Below are 13,230 nucleotides of genomic sequence, written 5' to 3' on the forward strand. Positions count from 1 at the left end.
CACGCAGAAGAATGATCTCCATCTGTGTGCAGCAGTGATGTATCGTCTATATGATCTTGAAGTTAACTGGTCTACAGAGGGTCTACACGAGAGGAAGTGTGTCTAAGAGGCTCATAATTAGCGCAGGAGCTCCTCAGGGCAGCAATTTATCTTTTGTCTTATTTTAATGCATTCTGAAGTTCATCTTGAGCTAATATGGGGCTTCTGCAGTCTGACTTAGTCCAACAGAGTATTGTATTAAGATAGACGTTAAAAAAATGTATCTGAACATCGCACTAAAGGATGCTTTTGGGGACAAAATAAGAGATCTATATAAACGTTTCTGCAGTAAAGGGATACAAAAAAAATGTAAAATGTCGTAAAATGTAAAACATAAGGTCTTTAACAGTATTCACACCCCATGAGAGCCCGACCGAGACTGAGACCAATAAAGTACATTTGAAATTGGAAAAAAAATAAATAAATAAAAAAATTTAATGAGGATGCTTCAAATTATTATTTTTATGTTTTACAATTTGATTCATCCAGCACTCTAAAATCCATAAAAAAGCATTTTAACTACATAAAAATTAAATTTGGCTCAAATACTTTAATTATTAATTATTTTCTGTACACATCAAAATTAATTATGATACAAAAACTATGGTTTATACAAATATGCAGATTAAATGGCCTGGTATAAGCAGGACATGACTGGAGAGCTGGCAAATCTGAAGCATGACCTGCTCTCCAGACTTGGTGTCAGCAGAGTGCGCTGGAGCTCAACTCCAGTAAAAAAACAAAACAGGACTTTGCTTTTCAGCCTGTCGTGATCAGTGGTCAGCCGACGGAAACTGTAGATAACTTTAAGTACTGAGGAACATTCCTGAATAATTCACTGTTTCTCTGTGAATGCTGTTTATGTTTTTAAGAAATGTCTGCAACATGTTCAAGAGTTAAAGTTTGGGATTTTTTCAAGTCTATCCATCTATTCACATGTCAGATATACGTTGAAAGACTTATTGGTCGCTGTAATAATTCCATACTTGTCATGAAGATATACGTTCATAGTGCGACTACACTGTAAGAGATGGGGGAAATCCACAGCCCTCGTTCCATCCACAAATGCATTCTGAAGTTCATCTTGAGCTAATATGGGGCTTCTGCAGTCTGACTTAGTCCAACAGAGTATTGTATTAAGATAGATGTTAAAAAAATTCATCTGAACATCGTGCTAAAGGATGCTTTTGGGGACAAAATCAGAGATCTATACAAACGTTTCTGCAGTAAAGGGATACAAAAACTATGTCGGGAAATGTAAAACATAAGGTCTTCAACAGTATTCACACCCCATGAGAGCCCGACCGAGACTGAGACCAATCAAGTATCGACATTTGAAATTGGGGATCCTTCAAATTATTATTATTATTATGTTTTACAATTTGATTTATCCATCACTCTAAAATCCATAAAAAGCATTTTAACTACATAAAAATAAAATTTGGCTCAAATACTTTAAAGTGTGGAGGATTTAGTGGCATCTAGCGGTGAAATTGCAGTTTGCAACCATTTGAATACCGCTCGCCTCACCCTCCCCTTCCAAGCGTGTAGGAGAAACTATGGTGGCCGCGAAACTCGCGAAAAACGCGAAACACCCAATCTAGTGTTTGGTTTGTCCGTTCTGGGCTACTGTAGAAACATGGCTCCGTGGAAGGGGACCCGCTCCCTTTGTAGATATAAACGGCTTATTCTAAGGTAACGTAAAAACTAAAATTCTTATTTTCAGGTGATTATACACTAATGAAAACATACTTATGAATATTATATTCCATTTCTGCCAACAGCCCCTCCTAAATGTGACACTCTGGAACTTTAAATGGACCAAATCAAATCCTAATGAGACAAGTGGTGAACTATTCCAAAAGAAATTATGCAAAACATGAGGTGTGTCCAAACTTATTCCTGAGATTCCTACAATAATTAGTTTTGCACTAAACTAATACAAAAAACAGGTATGAAACATGAAACGCAGGGTTGTCAAAAACATACAAACCTCTTTTTCCATAAATAACACGTGTAAAACACAAAATAGTTGAGCAGCACCTCAAACTACATCCTCCAAAACGATCATTCAGTGGAATCAACATGTCTCTAAAACAGTTCAAACAGAAACTGAACATTATAACCTGAAGGATTTACTGCAGGACTGCTTCATTACAAGCAGAACTAACTTCAAATCCAGAATCACGTTGTTCAGTTAAATTAGACTGCATTAGCTTCAGATACATGTACCAAATAAACTGGCAGCTGAGTGCATTTGGCTCGTAATGTGGTTTCCCATTGGGCTGGACAGCCAAACCTGCGCAGAACAGCGACTTTATCAATGTCAGCGTATCATTAAAGATACACTGACCGATATACTGGATCGATTGTGGCACAGGTAGCTTAAATAAAGTATTGGGTATCGCTCAGAAGTGACCAATGGACATGAAACACTATTACACGTCGTTATTATTAAATTATAAAAGGAAATTCTTATAAACCTTTTCACTTATTAACTTTTTATATAATTAGAATTTGTAGAAACCAAAAATGTGTTGGTGTATGAACGTCTCCACTTATCAGTGATGAGTGACATCACAAACATGATGATGTAGAAATCAGTGACATCATCAAAATCATGACTCACCTGAGATGTTTGATTCTTTGATTTTTCTTTTAAGATAAGATGAAATTTGTTTCTCTGTTTATTGAACAGAAAAACAGATTTGAGGAAAAAGAAGAAGCCACCGTCTCAGATTTCACAACATCCTAGCTGAAGCTGCCCACACATTCACAGACACGACTGGTTTGGGTCAGACCTGGATGGGTTAAGGTCGGCGTATGCTTGAAACTAACTAGTTGGTACAACGTGCCACAGGTGGAGTGATAGGCCTGATGTCATAGAGAGGGACGAGACGCGACAATCATTGAAATGGGGATAACAGGAAACATTTTCATACAGTATCTCCTTGAAGGCATCATGGTGCTGAACTCAGGAGGTTTGAGAGAGAAGTTCAAATCCTGTCGACTTTCTTACCTCCACACACCTGGACAATCGCTGCGTGGAGTGGGCGTACCTGACGAAGTGTGTGTGTGTGTGTGTGTGTGTGTGTGTGTGTGTGGGGTATATGAAGCCTGTCTGACAGAGAGGTGATCACTCCAGATGTGGCTGCAGCGCTGTGGGGACGAGGCCCTGCCAGATGTGGATTCTGACCACTTGACAAAAGTCCATCTGGGACTCTTAAAGCAGTCGCATCAGTAAGTGAGCGGCCATCTTTACCTGTTTAATGAAAGCACTCACCAACAACAAGCTGAATGTGGAATATTTGTCTTGGCTGAAGAAGAGGAAAAGCACAGATGTAGTTTCCGCTGTCGTTCAACTTCGTGTTTCTGATGATTATGGAGGTGTTCCCGAGCTTCAGTTCATCTGGAAAATGTGAGACTCGACCTTTGAACTGCTCATCTTGACCTTCTCGGCCGTTATTGTAATAAAAGCCTCCTTCATACATGAACACCTCCTTCTGACCATCTTTCCTCCAGATAAAGAAATTATACTCAATGTCCTCCATGCTGCTGAGCGAACAGGGTAAAGTAACATCACTCCCTTCTTCCACGTTGATGACCTTTGACCCTGGAAGATAAAAACATGTATTAATCAGTGCGTTTACATGCAGAGTCATTAAGTTCAGACAGACATATGGAAGTTTGTTGTTGTCAACTCATGAGAAGAAACTTTTCTTGTTTTTGGCCTTGTAGCACATTGTCCTCCAGACTGCATATCTGCACTCGTTTACATTTTACTTTCTTACATATATTTATAGTTTAAGATCTGGAGTTTTTATCTTTTAGATTTCTTTTTTCTAATCTTTATTTTTCACACAAAAGTCTTTTGGCACCAACTTGAGAGCAGCCTCACTCATTTATAATGAATAACATTGAACTCTCTCTCTTTTCCAGGTGATGACGAACATCAGCTCTGACTCAGTTAATCAGACTGTCTCTGTCTGTCCACTCAACACTAATAAGCAGGAAGAGGAAGACAGAGAGGAAACACGAGAGAGCGACGAGGAAAACGCAGAACTGAAGTGAAACTGAATTCACTTCCTAATAATTTGTAAGTCTAGTAAGTAAAAAGACAACAACACCAAACCTCTGAACTCCACTCAGACAGCGGGAGCACAGATTTCATCATGTAAACTGCAGACAGGAGCTCAGAATTAGGTAGGGAAGGTAGGGACACGTCCCTGCCAACATCCAGCCACTACTGAATCCCTCGCAATAACTCTGATTAAAATGCTGCAGTGTTTCCTGGCAGTCTGCAGGTATTTCCACCTGTAAAAGTTTGGACTGCAGTGCGGCGTCTCTCCTCTGAGCGGCAGCTCTGTGTCTGTCTCTGCGTCCCCCTCGCTTAGAGACACCTTTGCTCTGTTTGGGACTGTCTCACTACTCCAGGAAGCTTCCCACTGAAGCGGCTGGGAGCTGCACTTTATCGGAGCTGCTGAAGGAAACGTTTCTGTGGATTGGTGGTGAGATTTCTGCCTGATCACAAGTGTTTGCAGCTAGTTTCGGTTTCCCACCTCCGATGAAGAGCAGCGCAGAGCCGCTTCCCTAAACTGTGTCTCATCCAGTGCAGTCCCACACGGGGCTCTGTGCCTGCCACACGGTCTGAAGGGGATACTACCACAGCAGCAGGCAACAATGTCGGCTACTGCACAGCAGAGTACAGGGCAGGTCGAGTTTAAACACATTATGACTTCATTCTCGTGAAATCACGACTTTATTGTCGAAATCTCAGAGAACACAGATATGTGGGAAAGACTTTGATTGTGCAGAAAGTTTTGAACATGAGCAGAAAACCTGCTGAAACACAGGAGCTGTTAAAGTCCAGGGCTTTAGAAATGAACTCAAATGAATGAATGTATCACTGACGTGAACAGAATAAATCTTACTGATGCAGAAACTGTTGTACATGCTTTTATCTCCTCACACCTTGATTATTGTAACAGCCTGCTCACTCGTCTTAATCTAAAAACTTTGAAACGACTGCAGACTGTACAAAACTCAGCTGCTCGGCTGTAAACCAGGGCCGAGAGGTTCGACCACATCACGCCTGTTTCAGCCTCTTTACATCGGCTCCCTGTTTGTTTCAGGATTGATTTTAAGATCTTGTTGATTACTTTTAAGGCTCTTCATGGCCTGGCTCCAGATTATATTTTAGACCTTGTAATCTCTTATGAACCTTCACGTAGTCTGAGATCTTCGGGCAGGGGTCTCCTGTCTGTTCCTGAGTCCAGGATGGAAACTAAGGGGGACAGAGCTTTTGCCATCAGGGCCCTGAGGCTCTGGAACAACTTGCCCGAAGAAATTAGGTTGTCTGAGTCAGTGTCTTCATTTAAGTCTCTTATCAAAATGCATTTTTATCAGAAAGCATATCCTGATCTTACGTGAACTGGCTGTTTATTTTATTGCTTTTATGTATTTTATTTCTTTATATTTCGTCATTCACTGTTGGTATTTGATTTCTCTTGTTGTGAAGCACTTTGTACTTTGTTTTGATAATTGCTCTATAAATAAAGCTTTACTATTATTATTATAACAGGTGCCACATGCACATTTTAATTCAATTCAGTTCAACTTTATTTATATAGCACCAGTTCATAACAGAAGTTATCTCATTGCACTTTTCCTACAGAGCAGGTCTGGACCGTACTCTTTATAATATTATTTACAGAGATCCAACAATTCCCACCATGAGCAAGAACTTGGCGACAGTGGTAAGGAAAAACTTCCTTTAAGAGCCGAAACCTCGAGCAGAACCAGATTCAGGGTGGGCGGCCATCTGAGAGAGAGAGAGAGAGAGAGAGAGAGAGAGAGAGAGAGAGAGAGAGAGAGAGAGAGAGAGAGAGGGGGACATGCAAATACCACCTAGAATTTTTTAATTAGTAGTAATGTAATTGTAGTGTTAATATTAATAAATTAATAATAATAGGAATGACGGCTATAGGAATAATGATGAGAGTAATAGTAACAGAGTCAATAACAACAACTGTAGTAGTGGGTGTAGAGCAGGAACACGGGGGCAGCAGGTGGCCCACAACCACAGATCCAGACTCTGCAGCTCGGGAGGCAGAAATACCTGCTGAAAGCAACAGAAGGAGAGAGGAGAGAAACGAGAAACTGCTACAGGAGAGAGAAGATGTCGAGTTAGTAACATGCAGTAATGGGATAAAAATGCATGCTGAGGGAGAGGGAGAGAGGTGGACGGGGAACAAGTCCACACATATAAAACCTGCTGGATCTCTGTGAACAGCAGCGCAGACCACTTTTCCTTCTTATTTCATTCTTCTCTGATCAGAATCTGAAACGTTTCTGTTCATACGGTGCTTTGTCAATCCTGTTTTGTTCATTTATTTCTGTTTCTGAACATCGTCACGGCTTTGGATCTGGATTTAAAATGAGGCGGGGTCTAAAGGGGAAGAGGGGAGGAACAACTTCCCCTGCTTCTTATTTGATTCTTCTTCTTATTTCCTGCTCAGTAAAAACCAACAGACCTCTCAGCAGCCCTCAGGTGGCGGACAAGAGTTCAGATCTGATCAGAAATATCAGAGATGTGTCGCAACAATGAATCGGGTTTGACGCGAAGAAGCTTCGCTCGGAATCAGCGGCGCGTTTCGCTCAGCAGGACGGAGGCGACGCCCCGAACATCCGCTGCCAAAGACCGCTACATGGTCAACATCACAATACTGCGCAGCAGGTCTGTTAGAGACTGTAGTGAACCAGGAGGAGGCGGGCATGAAATGACTCCACCTGTGCTGCGGAGGGGGGTGTTTTAATATCGATCTGTGCTGATTATTAGGATATTGATTATCAGTCTGAGTTGAGTTTTCTTACCTTCTTCAGCAAACGTTGTTCCAGACCGAGTCAGGAGACAGAGACACACGAGAGGAAGAAGCTCCATAGTTGTCGAAGTCACCTGAAGATTAAACATCACTGTAACACAAAAGCAGCGTCACTAACGAGCATGAAACGGTTTCTGGCTGCGAGTCCTGCAAGTCCCAAACACTTTCGATTTGTTCGGAAGCTGCAACACTTCCCACTGAGGTCACATGTGACTGCAGCTGTTTAAGGGGAGAAAAAGTTTCTCTGGCTGAAATACTGCAGCCTGTTTACTGTGTGGATATTTTCCCAACAGCAGGCAGCAGTGGGCTACTGTACTTCTTATTTACAGTCATCATGTCACTCAGTCTGAAAAGTCTCCTCATGTTTTCCTGAGCGGCAGAGATCAAATAAGAGAATAAAAGCTGAGGAAAGAATCTGTTGCTGTGATCAATACACAGCTGGAACTGTGTTCATGACGCTGTTGGTGGAAAACTCTCTGTTTGTTAGAAGCCTTGATTTAAATATGATATATCTGCCACGTTGTTTCATTCAAAGTGTTTCTTATCCTCAAAAACTCTTTAGTGAAAAACTGTTGCAAAATATGGATCATCTTAGAATCGGGCCGATACAGTAAAATCACTTTAGTTTCTTTTATCAGACAGACAGAAACATCAAAAACAGTCACAACATTCAGTTTGACATTTTTCATGTTTTATTCAGACGTTTGGACAGAAATGATGAAGTGCATCATCAGTTAGCAACATAAACATGCATGAACTTTCAGAGAGCACAGCTCAGATATCAACAACAGTAAACACTCAGTGTCCAGTTTATTAGGAACACCGAGCTGAAACTAATGCAGTCTAATACAACAGTCCTGCAATAAATCCTCCTTCATGAAGGTCAACATGTTCAGCTTGTGTTCAAACTGTTTCAGAGAGGTGTTTCTGTTATTTAGCCTAAACTCATGGATAGACATGGGGTGGACAAAAGAAAAGAAACGCCTGTCAGTATAAGGCGACACAGTTCATCAGCAGCACAAACTGCAGCCTCCAAAATGACCATAAAGTCGAATTTAACAGTTTCAACACAAACTGAACATTTTAACCTTCAGGAAAGATTTATTGCAGGACTGTTGAATTAGGCTGCTTTAGTTTTAGCTAGCTGTACCTAATAAACTGGACACTGAGTGTGTAGTTCAGTGTGTAACTGCACCTGACAGACTCATTAGCACCTTAAGAAATAAAAAGAAGCGATACAGGCCAATAAAATAAATAAAAAGTAACATAAATATGAAAATACAAAATGAAGTCACATTATATTTCACTTCAGCTGCAAGATATATTCCCATTCTTTTCCAGCGTCACAGCTTGAGTTCAGTGCAGTCTTGAGTTTGTGTTAATGCCCACGTCTCGCTCCGTTAGGACCTTTAAGAACTACAAGCAGTGTGATCATATTTGGTAAATGGACAGCATTTATACAGCACCTTCGCTCCTCATTCATCCATTCACACTCACTCACACACCGATGGCAGCGAGCTACCATGCAAGGTGCCGGTCTGACCATCGGGAGCAGTTTGGGCTTCAGTGTGTTGCTCATGGACACTTGGACATGTGGACGGGAGGAGCCGGGGATCAAACCCCCGACCCTGCGATTAACTGACGACCAGCCAGCAGGTGTTTTAACTTTTTCTTTTCAAATGAAAAAGTTACCGCGGCGGTGCAAGCTTGTTTCCTTCAGCTGAGGGTCACAAATCCAGTTTAGTGGTTTTTAACAGCCTCAGATCCTGAAGAAGTCTGAAATGATTTGACCTCATTTTGTCTGGACTGTTACAGCTCTCTTTATTCAGGCCTCAGACAGACGGCACCCGCCTGCCTCCAGCTCATCAAACATGCTGCTGCTCGGATTTTAACTAATTACAGGAACACAAACAGCACCTCCCATTCTTCACTAGCTGCCTGTCAGTTTTACAGTTTCAGTTTTGTTAATAATGTTTTAGTCACCTCATAGTGAAGCTGCTAAATACATTTCAGACATTTGAACCTTGTCTGCGCTGCAGCAGCCTGAAATCCTCAGTCAGGGGTCTCCTGGTCGCTTCTTTGGTCCGAGCCCCTTAGCTTTGAACACTTATATCAAACTCGCTTTTACAGGAAGTTTAGTTTAACGCACTGAGTCAGATGAGGTGGTTCATCCTCAGGCCTCTTGACTGATGTAAGTTTCTCCTTTTTATTCTTTGTTCTTATATTAGTTCATGTGCATTAATATTTCGTGTCACAATAGTTTGTTTGTATTTTTGAGATATTCTAGTGCCGCTGCTTAGGATCACTGAGTGTCAAACTGACTGCTTTCAGCTCGGTCATCTGTAGTTCATTGACTGTAGTTAGCTGCCATGTCTGATATAAGCCACCAGATGTCACTGTTTATTCCTGAGATTAATTCCCTCTAAAACAGTTGGTGATTAGTTTGTATCCAAAGGAAGATTTTATGTAGCTGCTGTCAGTTTTGGTGTCAATATTCATTTAAATATTTATTATATATTGATTCCACTGTGGTTATATTATTGTTATTGCCATAAACACTGCACTGCAAGTCACTTTTCAATTAGTAAGCTGATTTCCGTATTGTCTTTCCTTTTTATGTTTCTATAGATCCACACACTCCTGTCCTCATCGCCAACTGCACCACCCAAGCCGTTAGTGAAGAAGCCAGGACAGTTATCAGAGTGTTCAGTGTTGTTTCCTGGCTGACACACCAGTGACGAGTCAAATATCCACCAGCTTGAGACAGAACTTTGATCCTTTGCCTACACAGACGGGAGCCATGAAGCAAACTGATGGACAGTCCTGCGAAGAAAAAGACAGAACTGGAGAGAGAGAAGGAAAAGAGAGAAAGAAAGAGGTAGACACAGCTTGGAAACAACAAGTTAGAGTTACAACAACAACAACATTCTTGGCTGGACTTGCTCACTGTTATTTTATTCTTTCTGTATATTAAGGTCAATCGAAACTGATCAAAATGTAACAAGAAAAACAAATCTTTCTTCTTTGCCCAAAAGTTAAAGCTTACAAAGACCTTACACTAAAAGTCTGATTTCAGCCAGTCAACGTGTGCCTCTGCAGCTGTGATGGTGAGGATCTCATTTTACCCAGGCGAGTTGGGAGCTCCAGGTCGATACGTTGATGGCTGTCACACACGGTAGGGCTGCCTCGAGGTATTGGTTGGCTCTCTCTGTCTGGTCATTGGTCTGCGGATGGAATCTCGAATAAAGGCTGACGGTAGCCCTCAACGCCAGGCAGAAAGCTTTCCAGGGAGATGAACTGGGGGCCCCGGTTGGAAACTATATCTCATGGGATGCCATGGAAACGGAACACGTGCTGTACCAAGAGGTCCGCCTTCTCCCGGGCTGAGGGAAGTTTGGCTAACACCACGAAGTGAACCACCTTAGAGAAGCAGTCCACAATGGTTAGGATAATGGTGTTGCCCTGGGAACAAGTCAATCTGGTGACGAAGTCTAGGGCGATGTGTGACCACGGGTGACCGGGGATGGGGAGAGGTCGGAGAAAGCCTGCTGGTGGTAGGTGGGATGCCATTCCTCGGGCGCAGACGCAACGCGGCGACGAAGGCCCGGGCGTCCGCTTCCATTGTGGCCCACCAAAAGTGTCTCCTGAGCAAAGAGAGCGTTCGAGTCAGCCCGGGATGGCAGGTGAAGCGCTAGTTGTGCCCCCATTGGAGCACCTGGGAACGGGCTGAATCTGGGACAAACAAACGATTAGGGGGCCCGTTCCCAGGGTCTGGTTGGTCACGCTGGGCCGCCCTAACCACCGACTCCATCTCCCAGGTGACGGCGGCCACCATGCAGGCGGACGTGAGAATGGTGTCCGGTTCGGGGGAGCTATCCGAGATATAATGCTGCCGGGAGAGGGCGTCAGGCTTGGTGTTCTTGGATCCAGAGCGGTAAGTAAGAGTGAACCTGAAACGACCGAAGAACAGGGCCCAGCGTGCTTGGCGGGAATTTAACCTCCTCGCCGTCTGGATATATTCTAGGTTCTTGTGATCTGTCCATACGATGAATGGCTGCTCAGCTCCCTTCAGCCAGTGCCGCCACTCCTCCAAGGCCAGCTTGACCGCCAGTAGTTCTCTATTCCCGACGTCATGGTTCCGCTCGGCCGGGGAGAGTCGTCGGGAGAAGAAGGCGCATGGTGGAGTTTCTGGTCCGTGGGAGAGCGCTGCGAAAGAATAGCTCCTACGCCGAGTACACTAGGATCAGGGGACATAGTGGCTAACTATGACAGCTTTCTTTTGAGAACATTGGCACTGAATATCCGCTATGAACAGTTCTGGTAGAAAACTGATGTTATCTGCCTTCAAAATATTAGATTAGATTAGATTCAACTTTATTGTCATCACACATGTACAAGTACAAGGTAACGAAATGCAGTTTAGGTCTAACCAGAAGTGCAATAAGCAAGTGCAGGATATGAAGTGTGTGCATAAATGCAGGATATAGCAGAATTATGGAAATATTTTAGTGGTACTATAGACATTATATACAGATGGCATTACTATAAACAGAAGTATACTGATGGATATGTACAATAATGAACAGCAGTGCAATGAATATTAAGTAGTGCAAATTATGGAAATAGTTAACAGTGCAGTAGATGAGTTATTGCAGTATTCAGTACATAGTACTGGAGTGCAAATGATGCAGTGTATGTATAAATAAATAGTCCGGTAGTGCAAATGAACATGTGGTACATGTAGCAAAAACAATATTGCAGCATTTAAGTTAAGGTATATGAGGGGACAGTGGAATCAGCGGGGGGCAGAGTCCAGTAGGAAGACAGCTCTGGGAAAAAAGCTGTTTCTCAGTCTGCTGGTCCTTGTCCAGAGGCACCTGAGGCGAGAAAAAAGTCTCTGGGCGGGGTGAGCGGAGTCCTTAAGAATGCTGTGGGCTCGACGCAGACAGCGTTTCCTCTGGGTGTCCTCAGTGGCTGGAAGTGGAGTCCCTGTGATGCACTGGGCAGTTTTCACCACCCGCTCCAGTGCCTCGCGCTCTGCAGCAGAGCAGTTCCCATACCAGACTGTGATACAGTTGGTTTGGATGGTGTCTACTGTGCAGCAATAGAAGTTCACCAGGACAGCTGAGGACAGTTGGTTCTTCTTCAGTGTCCTCAGGAAGAAGAGGCACTGGTCAGCCTTCTTGACCAGGCAGGAGGTGTTGGTGGTCCAGGACAGGTTCTCCGAAATATGGGTCCCCAAGAACTTGAAGCTGGAGACACGCTCAACATCCATCCCGTTAATGTGGATGGGGTCATGTGTGCCTCCTCTCTCCTTCCTAAAGTCCACGATGAGATCCTTTGTCTTGGAGGTGTTAAGGAGCAAGTTATTGTCTGAACAATATGTGGCCAGGTGCTGGACCTCCTCCCTGTAGGCAGTCTCATCGTTGTTGCTGATGAGACTAATCACCGTAGTATCGTCTGCAAACTTGATGATGGCGTTAGATTCATGCACAGGCCTGCAGTCGAGTGTGAAGAGGGAGCAGAGGAAGGTGCTCAGCACACAGCCCTGTGGTATGCCAGTGTTGAGTGCAATGGTGGTGGAGCAGTTGTGGCCTGACCTAACAAGTTGAGGTCTGTTTGTCAGGAAGTCCATAATCCAATGGCAATTGGAGGTGTTAATGTCCAGGTTTCCAAGTTTGATGATTAACTTGGAAGGGATGACAGTGTTGAATGCAGAGCTGAAGTCAACAATCAGCATTCGTGCATAAGTGTTCTTATTGTCCAAGTGTGTGAGTACAGAGTGCAGTGCCATGGAGACTGCATCCTCTGTGCTCCTATTGCTGCGGTAGGGAAACTGGTGTGGGTCCAGTGTGCCAGGACCATCCGCTCAAAGCACTTCATAACAATGGGTTATGGTGAGTGCTACCGGGCGGTAGTCGTTCAGGCACGTTGGATGCAGTTGAGTTGTACTATACCATTGTTATTGCAGCTATGGTAAGTATTAATGTGTTGAGTTGTACTACAAAGCAGCTAGCGTTGCATTGGGAAAAAGTGGACGATAGAGATGTACCATCTTTAGCCGTTCTTGGCATATTTATTTTTCTAGCTGCTGACACATCAGTCTCACGGTCAGACAACCTTCAGTAAGAGTCAACCGTAAATCAACCGGGACAAACATAATAGCGCAAATGCGTCTTCTGCAGCTCACACTCTAGTGCCCCCTTGTGGCATACACATATGCATAATACAGAACAGTACAGCATTACATCAATATACAACTGAGGTAGCCGGATGGCTACAGTGTTTATTGAGGGTGATGTGGTTGACA

General features: G+C 43.3%; 1 protein-coding gene and 1 long non-coding RNA gene across 6 annotated transcripts in view; both read right to left on the bottom strand.

The window, feature by feature from the left end:
- Positions 1 to 13,230, bottom strand: part of LOC122870004 (CD276 antigen-like) — a 100,765-nt gene that overhangs the window by 13,895 nt on the left and 73,640 nt on the right. For 3 of the 4 annotated variants that reach the window (XM_044183573.1, XM_044183564.1, XM_044183591.1), the window contains one exon: positions 3,323 to 3,652. The exons of the other annotated variant lie outside the window; for it this stretch is intronic. In XM_044183573.1, coding sequence (XP_044039508.1) covers positions 3,323 to 3,652 — 330 coding nt within the window. The remainder of the gene's footprint in view (positions 1 to 3,322; positions 3,653 to 13,230) is intronic. 4 annotated transcript variants of the gene reach the window in all.
- Positions 6,424 to 7,102, bottom strand: LOC122870281. 2 transcript variants are annotated; one of them, XR_006376517.1, is made up of 2 exons: positions 6,913 to 7,102; positions 6,424 to 6,828 (listed from the first exon to the last, which is right to left on the bottom strand). It is a non-coding gene; the product is annotated as an uncharacterized LOC122870281 (long non-coding RNA). The 2 variants fall into 2 exon arrangements; XR_006376516.1 differs by having other exon boundaries at positions 6,424 to 6,833.

This window comes from Siniperca chuatsi, linkage group LG2, assembly GCF_020085105.1.
Source record: "Siniperca chuatsi isolate FFG_IHB_CAS linkage group LG2, ASM2008510v1, whole genome shotgun sequence".
Taxonomy (NCBI): Eukaryota; Metazoa; Chordata; class Actinopteri; order Centrarchiformes; family Sinipercidae; genus Siniperca; species Siniperca chuatsi.